We start from the raw sequence: 20,375 nt of genomic DNA on the forward strand, positions 1-20,375 counted from the left end.
TCAAATAAAAATGTGTAACCAAGATAATCCTTAAAAAAATAAAAATTAACTTGATTTTTTCATCACTTAATGTTGTCATAATAATAGAAATAGGATAAATTATGTTTATTTTCTTATTTTTTTTAAAAATATTTATTACAATATTATGTTTTCAACGGTTAAAAAAATATAAATTAAATTATATTTTTAGTAAATAATATTTTCATCTCGAGATGTGAGTGCAGATGAATGTACACATAGCCTCTTTTTAAGGGATGAATAAAATTTTGGCATTTTTTCACTCTTGAGACTAAAATTTAAGTGTTCATGGTTGGAGATATGGTTATTTATCTAATTAATTAAAATGATCTTAAAGAGGCATATGCATAAACAACGTTAGAATTACATTATATTACCCCAAACAAACACAACCCTTCTCTCTCTGCCTTTCCCTCTCTCTTTCTTTATCCAGCAACAACAAGGCTCGTTCCAGACAAGCGCGTCAGGCCCTCCAAAACGCTCATCATCATCATCATTCGTTTCACAATCAGCAGCGAGAAGAACCAAACCAAACAAACAAGAAAGAAACCCAACCCCTTCTCGTGATTCGCGTCCTTCCAACCAATATCTTCACCGAATCGCCTTCATTTATACCAAAGGCGGCGACCATTTATTTCCCACTCTCACTCTGACGCCAATTTTCTCTGTGCACTGCATTCACCCAATTTTTATTTTTAAACATAAATAAATAAAAATAAATACTCCTTCTTTTTCACCGCTTTCAATTCATTCCATTTCGTTACACGCTTCCTCTCTCTCCTTTTCACTTTCACCCCCTTCTCTTCTTCTACAACCTTCCTTCCTTCGTAAATGCTTTTCAGAACAAGTTCAGCTTTCTCAAAGAGCTTCGTGAAGGTTCATACATAGTTGCTTTGTTTGTTTAGTAGTACTGCTCTATATTCACACGCACGCGTGCTTTGTTGGGTGAGGTTGTTTTTGTTTTTGTTTACATGGGAGGAAACGAACCAAACGGTGGTCTGCCTTGTCGTTTTCTCTGAAACTCAAGAACCTTTTTCTTTTATGAATAAAATATAGTTATTTTTTTTGTGTGTGTGGTGGTTTTTTGGTTTGGTTTGAAGGAGAGAGAAATAAAAATGAAGTTTATGAAGTTGGGTTCGAAGCCTGATGCTCTTCAAAGTGATGAAAAATCTATCAGGTACCGTGCTCTTCTTCTTTTCCTCCTTTTTTTGTTGTGTTTTTAAGGTTTTTATGTTGTGTGCTTTCTGTGTTCTTGGGGTGTTTTTTTTTTTTTGTGGAGTTTTTTGGTGTCAGGAATGAAGTTAATGTGTGTTCCTGTTATCTGGCACGGAATATGAACTGAGATGTTGTTGTTGTTGTTGGTCATTGATGCCATTTGAGGCACTTCTTAGAGTTTCATCGCTGAATGCCTTCAGAAGAAATCCATTATTATTTTTTGTCTGCATAAGCATAACCCCTGAAGTAATGTTAATATTCTATATTGCTGCTAACTGTAAAAGAAGAGAGAGAGAGTGAGAGTGGGAATGAATCAGAGGTGGTCCTGTTTTGGAATTGTGAAATTATTCTATTTTATTAGTTTGTGGTCCAAATATTTGTATAGTGTATGGAGTTCCCAGCATGGTAAATCATGACAAAATGCATAGCCTATTTAAAACGATATTAATTGCTATATATTATGTATATTATGCATGTGACTTCAGTGTGTGTTCTTAGATTATGGTTACCACCTTGTGTGTGTGGAGATAAGGTTTGAGAATTTTCACTTGTGGATGGATTTTTCAGCCTGTTATGAAACCGTATGCGACAACGAAGTGTCATCTGTCATGCATGTGGTGTATGTATGTATTTAACTGAAAAGTGAGAAGCACGTTTGGACAGTGATATTAATTTGGATGTGTCTCCTCTCTAGTTTGTTATTTTGCTGGGGGATTTTTAATGAGTTGAAATTTCTGCTCTGTAAAATTGAAATTTCTTTGTACTTGAGATAAATAAAATTGAATGATTTCTCAACCCCTCAAGAGCATAGATTTCAGATATTAAAACTTCTGGCAAACAACGTGTTAAGTTTTTTTTTTTTTTTTTGGGGGGGGGGGGTGGGGAGTGTGGCAAGCCTTTTTGGATTTTGGAGCTATTTGATTGCTTTCAAGATGTAAAATATAACTAATTCTTTGTCACATTGTGCTGAACAGCATGCATCTTTGTATAATACTTCTTGCTGTTAGTTTTTGACTTCCTAGATTAATTTTCTTCTGTCATGACTTTGTGATGATGTGACATGATCTTGCATGCATACATTGGATGTGTGGCTTCATTGTATATTGGGGGTGAGGGTTCAGTGATTCCCTCCTTGTCATGTTTTTTTTGTCACTTGAATAATTTGTCCTTTAGAAGCTAACAAACTCGTTTCCTATTTATGCAGGTATATATCATCTGAATTGGTTACAGATATTATCATAACTGTTGGTGAAGTTAAGTTTCACCTGCACAAGGTATGTACTTTGTCAGCATATTTGTTTTATTGCCCTCTTAAATAATAATAAAATATTTTAATTATAATAAGGGATATTTACTATGGCAACCCCTGATATTAGCGATAATAACTGACATCTTGTTTTGTTTGGAAAATTACACTTACCTCCCTTGTCTTGTTATTTTTAAGGGGACTTTGTGTATGGTCCCTACATAGGTGTAATTCTTTAAACAAAAAGGGTGTCAAAATGAGAGAACTGTACATAAAGTAATGAGGCAAGTTTAATTTTTCAAAAAATAAGGAAGGGTTCAAGTGTAGCTAGTCGTCTAACCTTAGGGGGGGAGGTAAGTATAATTATCACTTTAATTTAATTAATCAGCTAGTGGTACTACAGTAATGGTAGCTAATATTTTTAGGTGTCCATTGTAACACTAGCAAGTGATAGTTATTTTGGAAATATTTTGTTATTTCAACATCATCTCGTACAATTTAGTGACTAGTGTTTTACTGTTTTCTATTGGACTGAATTGAAAGATTAGTGAAAGTCTGAATTTGACTATAAGACCACTCCAGTGTATTTTACTTTGTGCATTGAGTTTGCATTTACTTTTATAATTTGCGGTTTTTATGGAGACACGACTAGCTTTTTGCTTCTTTCTTTTGTTGTTTATTGATGATTGATGATGACTTTTCTTGAATTGTAGTTCCCTCTACTGTCCAAGAGTAATCGTTTACAAAAGTTGCTGTCAAAGGCTAATGAAGAGAATGCTGATGAAATTCAATTGGATGATTTTCCTGGTGGTCCCAAGGCTTTTGAAATATGTGCAAAGTTCTGCTATGGAATGACTGTTACTCTTAATGCTTACAATGTTGTGGCTGCTCGTTGTGCCGCTGAGTACCTTGAGATGACTGAGGATATTGATAGAGGGAACTTAATTTTCAAAATTGAGGTGTTTCTTACCTCAAGTATCTTTCGCAGCTGGAAGGATTCTATAATTGTTCTCCAAACTACTAAATCTCTTTTGCCATGGTCTGAGGACTTAAAGATTGTTGGGAGATGTATCGATTCCATAGCTTCTAAAACTTCTGTGGATCCAGCAAACATCACTTGGTCTTACACTTATAACCGTAAGTTATCAGAGCTTGATAAAATTGTTGAGGACAAGATAACACCACAAGAGAAAATTGAGCCTGTTCCTAAGGAATGGTGGGTTGAAGATATATGTGAACTGGACATTGATCTTTATAAACGGGTAATGATTACTGTCAAGTCAAAGGGAAGAATGGACGGAGTTGTGATCGGCGAGGCACTAAAAATCTATGCTGTAAGATGGTTGCCTGATTCTGTTGATGCATTGGTTTCGGATGCCCATGCCTGGAGGAACAAATCTCTGGTAGAAACAATTGTCTGTTTATTGCCGTGCGATAATGGCGTGGGTTGTTCATGTAGTTTCTTGCTGAAGCTATTGAAAGTGGCCATATTGGTTGAAGCTGATGAGTCTTCAAGGGGACAATTGATGAAGAGCATTGGCCTAAAATTTCATGAAGCTTCTGTCAAAGATTTACTAATTCCAGCAAGGTTTCCCCAGAATACCAAATATGATGTTGATTTGGTGCAAGATCTTTTGAATATATACAAGACTAACATAAAGGGAAGCTGTGATGTGGAGGTTGAGGAGAAGAAAGATAAAGCAAATGATGAGTCTATTTTAGGACAGATGTCTTTATTGAATGTTGGCAAGTTGGTAGATGGGTATCTTGGAGAAATTGCGCATGATCCAAATCTCAGCCTCTCTAGTTTTGTTGATCTGTCACAGTCAATTCCAGAGTTTGCTAGACCAAATCATGATGGCCTGTACAGAGCTATAGACATCTACTTGAAGGTAAGATTTTGTAAACATGAAGCATAAAATCATCCTATGATAAAAAATTAGCATGACTTGACTGACAGTCTGTTTTTTGCAATGCTTCTATCCTTGTTACCTTGGAGAAAATTATTTGATTGATTCCCCTGATGACATATCCCATATATTGATTAACATGATTCTGTCATTATTTTATTGTGTTTATTATTAATTATTAATAAAATAATTAATAATAAACAAACATTTAAAATCTAGTATATTGTTATGCTGGAGCATTGCTTAGCAAGTTACATATTTAAACTCTAGCAGTTTTCTACTGTTACTTTAGACCAATTGGTGCTGCTTAATAATGTGTATATTTTTTAATGACGAGTAAGGACAATTCTGTAATGGGTAAAGCCTTAACTAATTAATGGCATTTTTAGTATTCACTCTTAAGATTTTCATCTTCAGGAGCACCCAAGTTTGACAAAAGCTGAAAGGAAAAAGATATGTGGACTAATGGATGTCAAGAAATTGACAGTGGAAGCATCAATGCATGCTGCACAGAACGAACGCCTTCCTCTTCGAGTTGTGGTCCAGGTTCTCTATTTTGAGCAGGTCAGAGCTGCTTCCAATGCTCGCACACTTGGTAACAGTCCACGCAATTCTACAAACACTCATGTCAACGGAGACAAAGAGTGTGAGAAATCGAGGGGAGAAAGCTGCCAATCCCTCAACAACCAAATGTGTCACATGAAGGTTAGAGACAAAGAGTTCCACAAGAATGGAAAATTGAACAAGAGTAGCAAGAACAGCAGAAGTGGCATGCAGTTGTTGCCATCTGGGTCAAGGAGAATTTTTGACAAGTTATGGATTGTGGGGAAAGGACAAGGAGAAAATAGGAGCTCAGAGACTTCAGGGAGTTCCAATAGCCCTACTTCTGTAGTCCCTGGAGATACCAAATCATCTGGTTCATCATTGCGACACAGGAGGCTTTCCATCTCTTAGGGAATTTTCGTAATTTAAACAGGCGAAGGAGAGTTAAATTGCTGTGAAGTGTAAAAAGTGTTAGGATGTTAAATCTTTTGTGTTATTAATGCATGCACAGAATCAGGAAAAAGGTCTCACTATTAGAATTGCAAACAAAATGTAATGACATTATATTGTGTCTTAATCCGTGTATCATTTGGCCAGTGTATTATTGTCTTCAATCCTTAGAAGTCTTTCATTGGGGTTAGGGATCTTTAGGTTTTATTCAGTACTACCCTTTTGTATAGAATCACCATCCTTAATTACAGGTGCTGATTTGTGGATTTCCGTTTTTGTTGTGTTATTGTTTGATTCTCTTTATATAACACTTGTGCTATGATTGGTAAAACTAGCCTAAGCTAACTGGAAATTTATAAGCTAGCTGAAAGTCTATGGTTATGTTTGGTAAAAGTTTTTAAAAAGTTAGTTGGTAGTTGAAAGTTAAAAAAATAATTAATCAAATTATTAGTATTTAGTGAAATTAAATGTTGAAAAGTGTAAATGATAAAAAATTAATAAAATTATAATTTATTTAAAAAGAGTAATTAGAAAATTGAATAAATATATTAAGTATAAACATAAAAAAATATAAAAAATTAGAAATTAATATTTTAAAAATATTACTTTAAGTAGTGTTTTAAAAAATATTAAAAATTATAAAAAAATTAGTTTACTAAATAATCAAATAAGATTTTTAATTGGTAAAAAAAAAAAAAATTATCGAATGTCTAGTGAAACATAACCTTAATTGAAAGTGTTTGATAATATTAATTAATAAATGTCAAATGATGTATAAGAACATGTTTAATATTGTTTACATTTAAATTTATTATTTAAATTTATTTCTAATAACTTATATTTTTAAAAAGTAGGATACTAATTTTTAAATTTTGAATTATAAGATGTTAAAGATTTGATAATTTTACTTATTATTTATCTCAATTTTTTTGCCAAAAAATAAAATTAAATGAATTAAACTTCATTAGAATTATATTATTTAGAATTATTTTTTTGAGATTAAAATACTTTATTAATAATATTATTTTAAAACAAAAAATGTGTCTTATGTAATTTTTTAAATATTTATTTTTCTATTTATACAAAAATAATTTGAATGCAATCTCTTATTGGCATAACTATGAAATATGATACAAATTAAATTTTTTATTTAAAAATAATCATATATATTTGAGGTTCTGTTTAAATTTGGTCATGTATTTTAAAAAATAAAAATAATTCAATAAATAATTTATAAAATTAATACGATTTAGATAATTTGTAATATTAAAGAATGATGTGACAATGATAATCGACAAATTGACTGTCGTGTAATATAAGACTAGTAAATTAGATAAAAGAAATTTTCCAAACAATAAAAAAATATAAGAAGATTTTTAAATTGAATAAAAGAGTAAAACATAATTTCAAATAAAATAGTAAGGATAAAATTGATAACAATAAAAAGTAGTATAAGCTATTTCAAGTAGCTTATCAAATGGTTTACATGTAATCATGAGAAATGTGCCAATCAATTTTAACCAAATCAATTTGTAGTGGAAGGGGGTGCAAAAAAAAAAAGAAACAACAAAATGATTCCATTGTTTATTTATCTTTTTGACCAAAACATGGAACTACACGTTCGTTGCTCATTTCCCTCTTCTTCTTCCTCTATGAGAACATATTTGATTATGGTGGGGACACGTGAACCAAGGCAAGGAGTTGTGACAACATGGTGGTGTTTGGATATGGTGGTGAGAATGCATGATGTTGGCTAGGTCGATAAGGGGTTGTGTGCTTGCAGATCTAAAGTTGGGAACGACGCTCAACATTGGTGGTGGTGCTGTGTTCAAATCTGACCTATGATGGGATCACACAGTGATGTGATGACGTGATGATGAGGTCTATTTGAGGAGGTGGTGACATTGTGAAGGAGGCTAATGTTGTGCAATGAGGTGGTGGTGCGCGACCTTGGTGCAGTGGTAATGTTGGGTGGGGTGAAAAGAAGGTGCGAAGGGAGAGAGAAAGGGATAAGAAAGTCTTTTCCCATGTTTGTAGGGACCAATAACCCATGAGGTTGGAGTCAATAACAACTCCCTTTTAATTTTTACAAATAAAAATTCAGAGTGACTATTTATTTTTGGGCCAAATAAACAAAGCCTTGCTGACCCAACAAACCCTAACAATGAATTCGGGTCGTATTTGTGGGCCTTTAAAAACCGCTGGGACCCAAGTTGGTTACCGAGGGAAAGCGTTCTTCAATTTCAGAGTTCGGGCTTCATTTCAGACTCAGAGTAACACTACAGTACAGAGTACAAACATCAAACACCTTCTCTGCACGCAAAAACCAGAATCGAAGATGCAGAGATTTAAAGCTCTGCTACCTCAACAAACTAGGTCCTCACTTCGCACTTTCTGTTCTCACCGTCGAGCTTTCTCCGCTCAACCAAATTACTCAGAGCACCACGACGACGATTCTCAGGAACAGGTCACATTTCTCGCATGCGCTTTTTTTATTTTTTATTTTGCGAATTTAGTTTTCAATTTACGACGTCGTTGTTTGATTCCAGATTTTGGTCGAAGGAAGAGCGAAATCGCGAGCAGCCATTCTCAACAGGCCGTCTTCGCTGAACTCGCTCAATGCTTCAATGGTACGGTGTCGTTCCCCTCCTTTTTTTTCCATTTTGCGTTTTGAGTTCGTTCGCTCCTCTGAGGTGAAGTAAACGCCAAGTCGTTTTCATTTCGCAGGTTGCTCGGTTGAAGAGGCTGTATGATTCCTGGGAAGAGAACTCTGATATTGGCTTTGTTCTGATGAAGGTATCACTATCACTGTCGTTTTCACGCCAATAAGTTGCTACTGAACTAAACGACATTGTGAATATTGTTTTTCATACTTTGTTTCTTTTCGATATCTATGATTATTAACGACATTGTGAATATTGTTTTTCATACTTTGTTTCTTTTTGATATCTATGATTATTATGTTTATGGATATTGGTCTTTGTATTGAGTATAAGTTGCAATCTTGAATGTTTTGAAGGGTAGTGGCAGAGCTTTCTGTTCTGGTGCAGATGTTGTTAGGTTGTATCAATCACTCAATGAAGGTGAGTTGTATTTTAATATTTCATATTTTATTAATTAATTATTAATTAATAATTGTATTTTCATTTTAGTTTCAATCCTTCAAGTGGTTACATAAACTTTGTGCAAATAAGTTTTGAGTGATTTATCCAATTATTGTTTGTAACTTCTCTTATCTTTTACAGACCATAATTTTACTGACATGCGTGTTCCGTTTTTAAGTTGTATGTGTCATCTTCTAAGTTCTATCAAAAAAGCAGTTGATTTATGTCCTATTTGGATAAACTTCTCCATAATCACTTGTAGGAGGAGAAAATAAGAAGGAAAAAATGAGTTAAACTTCTCCCATAAGCTAAAATCAGCTTTTGTACAAGTTAAAATCAACCTATGTTTGGTTTAAAGTTACAAAAGCACTTTAGTGAATTCCAATACAAAATTGTGCATTCCAATGCATGAATTGGGAAGGAAAGATTTGTCGCTTCCAAGAGTAAAAATACTTTTGAGCTCTCCCAACTTGTTTTAGAAGAAGCTAGAATGAGAGAGTTTCTACAAATTAACTTATAAAAACTTCGTACCCCATTGCCCGGAGGCTCTTCGCTATGCGAAGGTATGGGGGAGGGATGTTGTACGCAGCCTTACCCTTGCATATGCAAAGAGGCTGTTTCCGGATTCGAACCCATGACCAACAAGTCACCAAGGCACAACTTTACCGCTGCACCAGGGCTCGCCCTCTTCTACAAATTAACTTATGCATAAGATAAATAGATAATTTGAGCTTATAGGAGAAGCTTAATTTATTTTTCTTTCTTATTTTCTTCTCCTATAAGTGCTTATTAAGAAGTTTATCCAAACATGAATTTAATGACTTTCTAAACTATGCTTTGTATACAGGGTTAGTGTGTGCTTCTTGTTCGGGATAATAATTTATAACTTACTAAATTGAGTTTGGTTATTTTTTGGGAGTGGAGGTGTAATATCTGTGTTTATATTTATCTCTCAACCTTGTGGGAAATAATACTAAGGATTGTTTGTTACTTCACATCTTCATCTAAGTCACGATGTTATTTTGCTTTAATATCAACACCTACTACCTCTGTGTGTGTGTTTTGTTAGATGATGCAGGGATATCACTCTTCTATGCTAATGCCCTCCGTATCTTGAGTCTTTTCATTTAGACTTTTACAGTTTTACTGCTTGGAGTGTTTCTCATCCTCCTTTTTGTTTCCATAAGCACACTGTTTATTGAAAAACAAAAGTATAAGGTCAACATAAAATCAACTGCTAGGTGGTGATTAGAGAGGTTATTGTTCTTTTATTGACTGGACCCTAATTTGGATAAAAAAATATTACCATAGGATATTCTTATGCAGTTATAGTAATGAATTATGATCAGATGGGTAGCAGGTTATGACAGTCATTGTAGGATCATGATCTGTAATTAGTTTTGTTCACTTTTATTTTTTAGTTGCTTCTTCATCGGAGGCCATTATACATCTTGAATGATGACATTTTTATGTTTATAATGAGCAGGAAATACTGACGAAGCTGAACAGTTTTTTAAAACATTATATTCATTTGTATATCTTCAAGGGACATATCTTAAACCCCATGTAAGTATTGAATCATTGCTAAGTGTTTTATCTGAGATACCGAGTACGGTGAAATATATGAATTGATATGTTTTAATTATGGCAGTTTAGTATTTGATTATTTCCCTTATTACTCATTATATAGTTTCCTTATTTTGTAAACCTCCTTCATTATAAATAAGAGTATTCTGTGTGGTCTAATAAGACAACACAACATTACAGTAAAACACTGTTACATGATATTAGAGCTAGGTTGAGGGAATAAGGAAAAACCGTCCGTTACTGAGGACCCATTGTCCTAGGTGAGCCCTTTTGCCTGCTGCCTTTCTTCTATCATTCTTTCTTCTACCAATGACCTCCACGCCGGACATCGCTCCAGCAGCAGCTACTGTACATGCCTCCATGCACATCTCTTTTCTTTCTTGGGTGAACAGTACCCACAACACTTGCGTCTGCCGTTTGGCCACTGCCGCCCATTCCTTTTGTCAACGACCTTTGAACCAGAGTCACGACCTGCAACTCCTCTGCATGTGCTCACACGCGCCTCCTCTCTCCAGTGCGGGTAACTCATGTGCTCTTCACACATCGGTGTGTGGCGTCGTTTCCGGTGAGACCATCCTCGGGCAACCCCTCTGCTACCATTTCCTACTTCTGGTGGACCTGTCCAGCCTTTGTTCAGACCTGTTTGGCTAAGTTTGAAACCAAACACCCCTCTCAACACCCTCGTTTGGCTGGTTGTTTGGCCTTGTTTTGTTGTGTTTCATAGCCTCTACCAATCCTCCTTCAGAATCCACTTCCACAACGACGTTCACCAACGTTCCTCGCACAAACACATCTGTGTGCAACTTTCTTTGTGGGTGAACAGTACCCGCGCTCACTATTGGGCCTGTTTGGCAGCCAGTGTGCTGCTCGGTCTGCATTAGTGACCTTTCAAGAATGCCACGCTGACCATGTGTGCAGCCAACTCAATACACCGCCGCAGTGACCCCACACATGGCCCTTTTCTGGCAAGGGAAGTTCATGCACACCACACGACACATCTCTGGCGAGCGTTACACTGCAACCACCTCCTTTTGCCTTAGGGCGTGCCTTATTCACGGGTGAACAATGCCCGTCGCAACTAAGGGCCTTCGTTGGCTGCCACTGAGCTTTTTGGCGCAACCACACGACTCGAACCGTCTTTATTTTCATTTCTGCTGGGTTTACAACATTTGTAACAAGCTTGGTTCATATGACATATATGCTCAAGCTTGAGGGAGAGTGTGAATATATGATTTGATATGTTTTAATTATAGCAGTTTAGTATGGGATTATTTCCCTTATTACTCATTATTTAGTTTCCTTATGTTGTAAACCTCCTTCATTATAAATAAGAGTATTCCGTGTGGTCTAATAAGACAACACAACACTAACACTGTTATAAGTACTTTAGGTTTGAGAATTGATATATACCTAATATAATTAATTTTGCTTATGTTCTTCTAGTAGAACAATATTGGTCCTGCTAAGTATGGCTGTTAAACTCTAGTGTTAACTTGTAAATTCATCCAAGTTATGAGTTGACACCTACAAATCGAGCTGAATCAGTTGTGGAATTGTTTATTGGTGAATTCAGATAAACTCGGGTGCGATCATTCAAACTCACTCAAAACCAAGTTGGCTTCACCTCCATACCCATTTTAGAGCAAAATGACATTGATCTGTGCTGGTCTCTTGCATGATTGGGGTTCACTTTTAGAGCTCAGCACTCACGTACCCTCTTGCATGTTTCCTGCCACTTGAAATAGCGAAACAAGGGTCTAATGCTTTCTGTTCTCAGAATCTCAGCTCTTTCACATCTCACAATCAACAACTTTCCTCCTGGACGTTTCTCGCCGTTCCTCTCTGGCTCTCCCTCAGTTCCTTGATTCATTTGTGAAGCTTACGGAATCAGCTTTACTTCACCCAATTACAAACTTTTAGTGTAGAGACCTATTGAAAATTTCCAAATATTGTAGATGTAGAGACTAACCAATTAATTTAACCTATATCCAGGAAGGAAATAGAACGATGTAAAGAGATCTGTCTCCACATACCTGCATAGGCAAGAGTGAACTTGTATAGCAATGGCACAAATGAAATCTTCTATTTTTGAAAATAAGAGGGTATGAAAAAGAAAAGATATAATAAGAGTCAGAGTTGAAAATTTCTTGAAAATTGAAACAAATCTTTTTGCGGTGAAACTGTAAATACTTAAACTCATTTGTGTAGTATTTAAAGTTACTAGCAAGATGATTAGGTTAGTAAGTTTTCTTGTGCGTGCATTGTTTATTTGCATAATTGTAACTTATGAATATTATCACAGCATAATGAGTTACAATAGGTCTCTTCTATTTTTTATGACTTTTTTGGTGTTTTTCTTAACTTTGAAAGCTTCTTCATTCAGAACCTGTATGAAGATTTTATGGGCATTTATGCAGGTTGCCATTTTGGATGGCATAACAATGGGATGTGGATCTGGAATTTCTCTGCCAGGGATGTTTCGTGTGGTAACTGATAAAACTGTATGTGATTTCTTCATAAGCTCATTGAATTTATGCTCACTCAATAAATTGTTTTCTATGTCAAATAAATGCAGGCTGCTAAACCTTTTTCTGCTTAAACTTTGCAGATTTTTTCTCACCCAGAAACTCAAATAGGTTTCCACCCAGATGCAGGAGCTTCTTATATTTTGTCTCGTCTACCTGGCTACTTAGGTAATATACATTTTGCATGCTATTTGAGAGTTGGACTCGTCCTGCATAACACTTTTGATACTCTTTTTACTGAAAGATCTAATTATTTTAAAATGTATTAAAAATGTGTCATTTTTCAAAAAACTTGGAACAGAAATCACGAACTCTCAATAAGATAACTACACAAAGTTGAAGAGAAATATTTGTAGAAAATATTTTCTAAAGATAATTTTAGTTTTTGTCTAAAAGAGCCCAATTTGTTTCTTGAAAATAGTTGCTAAACTTTTAATTCCTAGAAAGGCCAGAAATTGGGTTATTGGATTAAGTGATAGATTTCATTGCTGCCCTGATTAGTATCCATGGGATATGGAATCAATGCCCTAAATTGATTCCTTTTGTTTTGAATTTTTATAATATTACTAATACAAATATATTTTAAGAAAGAGTTCAAGTTTCACAATAAAATACGTTTTTCTTATATTAAATGACTATATACACTCCTATTATTTTTCATAAGGAAGAGTGTTTGATATGGCACATGTAGCTATCTATGTGCAAGTCTCCTACAGATTTTTTTAAACTGCTGTTATTGTCCTCATGGACAAAATATTATTGTTTTCATATTCTTTATTACTGTTATTGTTTTTAATGTTATAGACTATTGATCACACTATTTTTCTTCTCAAAGCTAAATGAATTTTTTGTTGCAAATATTTTATATATGAAAATCAAATCTTCTCTAGAGTGCATGGAGTTGAGATTCTATTATCCTCAGCAACCCAACCCGCTGCATAGCTCTGTATTGATCTTTAGTCCTTTACAAAAAACATTTTCTAACCATTTACTTCTAAGTGCAGTTTTAACTGTTGTTTTAAACTTGTTCTAACAGCTAATAGTCTTCATAGTAAAGCCAAAAATGATTCCCAGAAATTTATTTATTTTATATTATGCTATACAGGGGAATACTTGGCCCTCACAGGAGATAAGCTTAATGGTGTTGAAATGATTGCCTGCCGCCTTGCTACTCATTATTCACTAAATGCAGTATGTTTCTCTCTTTGTTTTTGTGCCTCTTTGTTCTGTCATTGTGGCCTACTTTTCCTTTACTTACATTATTTGGCTTCTCCGGACAGAGGCTTGCTTTGCTTGAAGAACGTCTTGGTAAACTAATCACAGATGAACCTTCTGTTGTGGAGGCATCCCTTGCACAGTATGGTGATCTTGTTTATCCAGATAGGAGCAGTGTCCTTCACAGGTAATTTTTTGGGGAGAAGGAGGGGGTCATGGTTTGACTATAGCTCAGTTTTGGCCCTATGTGTCCTGAAATTATTTTCAAATAGCTCAAATCTACTATCTTAAATTTTGGACAAATGCTAACCAATGCCCTTGAAGAAGTAAATGTAGAATTTTTTTATTGAAAAACTTAAATAAAAATATTTATTATATCAGAAACTTAAAAATATTTAAAGCTAGTTTTTTAAGTAACAGGGTCTATTTAATGTTCCTTAGTCTTTATTCTTTGGGCGTTCATTACCGGGATCTCTGGATTGTATTACTAATTTGATTGATACTGTGATGGAACTGAAACAATTAATATTCTGAAAAAAATCGCAATAGGGTGAATAAACCCTGTATAGTGGTTATATTCCTTCTCAACATATGTATAATGAAATCCTCTCGGATTTTTCTTTTTTTGGTTATTTTGATTATTCAGCTGGTGACATGAGGTTATGTTCTATTGAAGAGACTAGAGGTTGTGAAATGCTTGAGTGCTTAACCCACTCAACTGATCTATATTTATATAGACTTAGGAAGTAAATCCAATGTGAAATTTACAAGAATATTAATAAAGTTATAGTACCTATGTACATGCATGTGAATTCTTAGATACATGAATATGTGACTAACTAGGTACATTAATAACTATTCTTTATTGGAACAAGTACCCATTCAATGTATGGAACAAGTACCCATACAATGTGTGTAATTCTTCAAAGTTTTCAATAGTGAAAAATACATCAGCAGAGCATAAGGCAGCGGCTCGATAAGATCCCATACTGAGAGCTAACATCATATTACCCAATTGAGACATTGTGGAATAGGCCAATTTTTTCTTAATATCTCGTTGAATGTTTGAATTGATCCTTTAGTTCATGCTAGTCTTTATTTTATTTTCCCTTTCATTGGTGAATGTTTGAATTAATCGTGTCATGGAAGTGTTGAAGAGTAGAAAAAAAGGGGAGAGAATAATCTGAAATTTGTTCCTCTTATTCAAAATACATAAAAACTTACAAATATAAGTAGGTTCTAGGGATTTAGGAAGAGATAAGGAAACAAGGAAACCAAATGTTACGAAGAGGTATAGAACCAATGTGTACAAGGAGAGTAACACCAATACCCTTTTTAACATGAGAGTAGCCCAAGACAAATTACTAATGAACCTAGAATTCTAACATATTGTAGTATGAACCAATTTCTACACACTTGTTAGCCAGCCAGTCTGATTGCCCTAATTTTCTATTTGAGTTTTTTATTTTTGTTTTTGTTTTTTCCTTCCCCTGATGCAGGATTGATACAATTGATAGATGTTTCAGTCAAGAAACTGTGGAGGAAATTATTGAAGCTTTGGTGAGCATTGTATTAAATATGTTCATGATCATTGATAAGTCTGGACTCCGGAAGGAGCTGAATTATTAAAAAAAAAAAACCATTTTGATCCAGAATGTACTACAATTACTAGATTTTGTGAAATTCATTGAATAGCTACTGCCTACCAGTCATTGAAATTATTGGTAAATTATCAAATAATAAAGCTTGTATCATCTATAGAAGTTGTGATTTCTTTTCTTCTTACTCAGTGTCATAACTTGTCTGTAGCCAAGTCATTGACCACCTGAAATCACCATAATATCATCCAAAATAGAAGAATTAGGTTCTTTACTATGTTCCAGTCTCCAGTTGAGGGAGGTACTGAGAACACCAAGCCAAGTGCTAATCATTTTGGGTTTTGTTAGAAAAAGGAATTTCAATATGGATGATAACTTGATCCACAATCCAGTACAATTAGGAGATTATTATGTGGTGAAAAGCTCCAGGGTATATCTGTTTTCGTCTTCTTCCCCCTCTCTGCCACCAAAAAACTTGAAAATAGGCATTTTGGTACAAAGAACACCCTTGAAACTTCTTTAGAAAGTAATGGCTTAATGGGACCTCCTTATCCAAACAACAAAATAATATAGGACCTGATTGGGTAAGCTTCTCTAGAAGTTTAGAAGAAAATAAGAAGAAAAAAATGAAATGAGCTTTCTACGTAAGTTAAAATTAGCTCTTCATTAGTTAACCATTAACTAATTTATAGATGTCTTCTCATCTTTTAAAGAAGTTATATGAGAGCCTTTTACAAATTAGCTAATGGACAGCTAACTCATTTTAGCTTATGGAGAAACTCATGTAATTTTTTTCTTCGTATTTTTTTCTCTTAGAAGTACTTTTAAAGAAGCTTACCCAAACAGGCTCAGGCAGAGAAGTAGGCAGTGAACTGAACATTTCAGATTTTGTTAGATGAGACAGGTGATGAGTATTGTTAATGTTTTCTATCATCTGGTGCTTAATAACACTGCATTTTGATTGTTTTCCTTTTCTTTTAAAAAAATAAAATGTTATTCTGTCAGGGGAAAGAAGCTACTGAATCTTGTGACGAATGGTGTTTGAATACTCTAAGGAGAATAAGAGAAGCCTCCCCTTTGAGTTTGAAAGTTACTTTACAATCTGTGAGTTTACATTTCCCTTGCATGTTTATTTATTTTCCTTTCGAGGTGACTTCTGCATTAACCTCCTCTACTTAATCTAGATACGTGAAGGTAGATTTGAAACTCTCGATAAATGTCTTATACGTGAGTACCGCATGTCCCTACGTGGAATTTCTAAGCTTGTCTCCTCTGATTTCTTCGAGGTAATGATTTTTCTGGATGCTTTCAGTAAAACAACTTTATTTTTTTTCTTATTATTGTACTTGACTGATTCTTTATGCAGGGTGTTCGAGCACGAATGGTTGATAAAGATTTTGCACCAAAGGTATGTCTATTTTGTTCCATGAATCTGTAATCCAGTTAACACCATTTTTTTGTTAGGAGTTACCTGAAGCATTTTATTTCCAAAATTGCAGTGGGACCCACCTAGTTTAAAAGATATATCAGAGGACATGATTGAATACTATTTCTCTCCTTTAAGTGAAGTTCAATCTGAACTAGTGCTGCCAACGGCTTTGCGAGAACCTTACATGTGAAACTAGCATACCTCTAAGCAATGCTCTTAGCAAGGGTAAGACAAATAAGTTCTAATTTTGTTCTCAAACTTCATTAGAAGTTTTTAAAATATGTTTGTTGTATTGGCATAAAAATGTAGAAGTCACACTTGTATTTTTGGTGGGGAGAGGTGGTTGAATTATTCGCAGTCTTTCATGAAAATGTAGATCATCTAATTTTCTCACTCATCACAATGTCAATTCGTTGGCCATCCCTAGAGTCACCAAGAGGAAGAATTATTAAATACTAGTAGGTGGTGTGTAAACTTGTCTATAAAATTAAGTGCATGTTTGGAAATCAAGTCGAAAAGTACTTTTGAGACATAAGTATTTTTGCAAAAGATTAGAACCTTTGCTTTTGATTTTATTTTATTTTATTTTTATCCATTGGAGTGCATTGGAATGCGTGTCACTACAACTACAATTTCAACTAGAAACCAAACATGCACTAAATACATTTAATTCTTTTACATCTTTTCGCAAGTCAAATAACAATTTATTTATCTACTGTAGATTTCGATTAAAAAATAATTCCATGTAAAGAGGCGTTGATGCAGTTGGAAGATGCACCATGAGCTATCGCATTCACCTGCCTTTGACAAAACTTCCACTACCAACGGTTCCTGTCTGACTGTCTGTCGGATTATCGAATGAGCTTTCCAATATTCGGAATTATCATTGTTCTTGAATGTGTGTAGTCTAATCTTGGCACCATAAATATAAGTGAACGAACCATATCTGCTTTCATTCTTTACTCTCATTTCAGTTATCATGAAAACCAAGTTCAGCCGTTTACTGAAAACATGAATCAGGGGCTCGGTCCTACAATGATACATATCATGGCAAAAAGTCAAACTGTAAGAATATTTCCTTGTAAGTATAAAGTGAGCCGTGAGCAATGGCAAGGAAAGACCATGTCTACTGTTTGGAATGCGATTGAATAAACATCTTAAGCACTTATTTAAAGAGTATAGTTTGGAAGAATTTTTATGAAGTTTATTTGGTCTATAAAAATGACTTATTATAAGCTCTTTTTAATTTATTTTAATGAGCAATTTTTTAATTTACTTCAAAGTTTTACAGTCAAATTTGACTTAAATTTTCTGTATTAAGTTTATTGAATAAAATGTTTGATTTAACTGATTATTCACATAGGCATGAGATGCTTTTTTTCTAATAGACGGGCTGCAGTGGTGCCTATTTTTATATCTTATTTGTCATGCTTTAATTTTGCTGTCCGATTATTCTACTTGTAGAATACAACACATGCTGAGTTCTAGTCCTGAATATTATGCCCCCTAAGAAAAGGCATCATAGATTTCTTAAAATCATTGTTTCCCTCAACTAAATTTGTTTTTGGGGTACTATTTCAAACCGATCTCCATTACATTAAATTATTGCAATCAAGATTCATTATTCAAAGGCGTTGGAGCGAGGCAGAAGATATGCTTAGTGCCTCTTAGGACTATAGTAAATAGGAGTGGGTAAGCGGGTCAGCCTGTCCCATGTAAAGTCCGTCCGCATAAACATGCATTGGTAGCGGACCCGTCCAATCTGTCCCGCTTCTTACACGGGTCAAATAAATTGGTCCGCCCCCGCCCCGCGGACCCCGCGGGTCAAACGGGCCGGTCCGCGGGCCTAATTTTAAAAGAATTTTAATTTTAATAAAAATATAATACAATCAAATTAAGTTCAATACAAATGTAAATAAAATCTCAATAATTAGTCAATTATATCAATAAAATAAATAATGTATTAACAAAAGAAAACCCAAACAATAAATCTAAAATATGAAATTTAAACATCTCCAACAACAAATGATTTCATATTTAAAGTAGCTTGAGTCTTCTCCATCTCCATATCTTCATCTTCTTTTCCTAAAACTCAAAATAATAATAAATATTAGAATAAAATCAAGTTAAGTGATTAAAAGATAATAATTATTACATATTATTTACCCTGCATATCAAATACTAGTAACCAATTTTTAGTATATATTGTCAACAAGAAGCCTAGTTCGATATTTGTTAAGCACACGTGAGGAGAAAAAATGTTCTTAGCCTGCTACAACTACTAAATATGATATGAACTATTTTTTATAATAAAAATATATTGAAATATCTTTAAAAATATTTATTTAATAATTATTTTTGGCTTAAATGATAAGAATTGATATTTTTATTATTTATGAATTTCAGATATGAAAATGATAGATTAAAAGAGAAAAAGATCGAGAAAATATCAAAAAAGAAGATTTTTAGCAGGTTATCACTTATCTTTTTTATCTTAATCTTTTATTTTTGTTATCTTATCCTTTTTTATCTTTATCATCTTTTAATTTAAATTTTTTATTTTTATTTTTATATCTTTATCTTATCTAATATATTTATTTATCTGTTATTTAAAAAAAAGTTTAAAGTGAAAAAGAGAAAATCAAACCTAATATAATTGGATTAGGATCACACAAATTAAATCTAATGCGGGCTGCGGGCAGCCCGCGGACCCCGTGGGCCAAACCCGCATAGTCCGCGGGTTAAGCGGGGCTGGCCAAAAAATATGACATCACCATGGAACATTTAAAAAAATTGGTCCGCAACCCTCACGGACCACAGGCCCCGCAGGTCAGTCCATGGATCTGAACCCGTTTACCCACCCCTAGTAGTAGAGCTTTTATAGACAACAATACTAAAAAATTCGTTTAAGACTATACATCTAACATGTTTATTGTGATGCTAAAAGGGGTAAAATTATGGACAAGACGTCTTTGGTTCTCATTACATTGATGCTCATCTCACATTATTAGAGAGGAAAGAGCATTAATGATAGATAAGAGGAAAAACATCATGGACGACATTATTGCAAAAATTATGTTTGTCAAAATTCATTAGCGACTAATAGTGTTTGATGTATTTATTTATTGTTCAAGAGAGATGTAAGAGCATCAAATGAATGTGAGAAAAAGGCAGTGCATTAGAGTTAGGATGCGATTCAATAATAGCCAAAAGTTAAAGAGTGGGCAGTCCAATTATGCAAAATCATTTGCGCCAAAATTGAAGGAAAAAGATGTTTGGTTTATTGCACAAACGTATGTGAATGTGGATATACAACTGTACTGAAGTTGTTAGCAAAAAATAATATAAAAAATACTGTACTGAAGTTATAACCATTTTAAAAGATGACACAGGCTTTTGAAAAAGTCACAATGAAGTTCTAATATTAATGTTTTTTTTTAATTCTTATATATTTTATATTATTTTTTGATAATGATGGTGATGATTAATCAATAGTTAGAGATAAAACAAATATATTAAAATAACACCAAGTGAA

General features: G+C 34.0%; 2 protein-coding genes across 3 annotated transcripts; both read left to right on the forward strand.

Annotated features, from left to right (window-relative positions):
- The first annotated feature begins 361 nt into the window (after positions 1-361).
- LOC100790291 (BTB/POZ domain-containing protein NPY1) lies at positions 362-5,648 on the forward strand. The gene is made up of 4 exons (XM_003544515.5): positions 362-1,195; positions 2,438-2,507; positions 3,193-4,371; positions 4,807-5,648. Exons 1-4 carry the CDS (start codon positions 1,134-1,136, stop codon positions 5,341-5,343), a joined length of 1,848 nt encoding a protein of 615 aa, XP_003544563.1. The 5' UTR covers positions 362-1,133; the 3' UTR covers positions 5,344-5,648.
- A 1,939-nt stretch (positions 5,649-7,587) lies between these two features.
- On the forward strand, positions 7,588-18,008 carry LOC100790810 (3-hydroxyisobutyryl-CoA hydrolase-like protein 2, mitochondrial). Of its 2 annotated transcripts, none has more exons than XR_005888256.1 (15): positions 7,588-7,849; positions 7,932-8,012; positions 8,110-8,178; positions 8,402-8,465; positions 9,973-10,052; positions 12,491-12,574; positions 12,682-12,766; positions 13,704-13,789; positions 13,879-14,000; positions 15,313-15,373; positions 16,417-16,515; positions 16,596-16,697; positions 16,778-16,819; positions 16,911-17,298; positions 17,562-17,795. XR_005888256.1 is itself a non-coding variant. In XM_003544516.5 (15 exons), exons 1-14 carry the CDS (start codon positions 7,721-7,723, stop codon positions 17,028-17,030), a joined length of 1,224 nt encoding a protein of 407 aa, XP_003544564.3. In that variant the 5' UTR covers positions 7,588-7,720; the 3' UTR covers positions 17,031-17,065; positions 17,562-18,008. The 2 variants fall into 2 exon arrangements, 1 of the variants encoding a protein (XP_003544564.3); XM_003544516.5 differs by having other exon boundaries at positions 16,911-17,065; positions 17,562-18,008.
- The last annotated feature ends 2,367 nt before the right edge of the window (positions 18,009-20,375 follow it).

Source organism: Glycine max, chromosome 14, assembly GCF_000004515.6.
Source record: "Glycine max cultivar Williams 82 chromosome 14, Glycine_max_v4.0, whole genome shotgun sequence".
Classification (NCBI taxonomy): domain Eukaryota; kingdom Viridiplantae; phylum Streptophyta; class Magnoliopsida; order Fabales; family Fabaceae; genus Glycine; species Glycine max.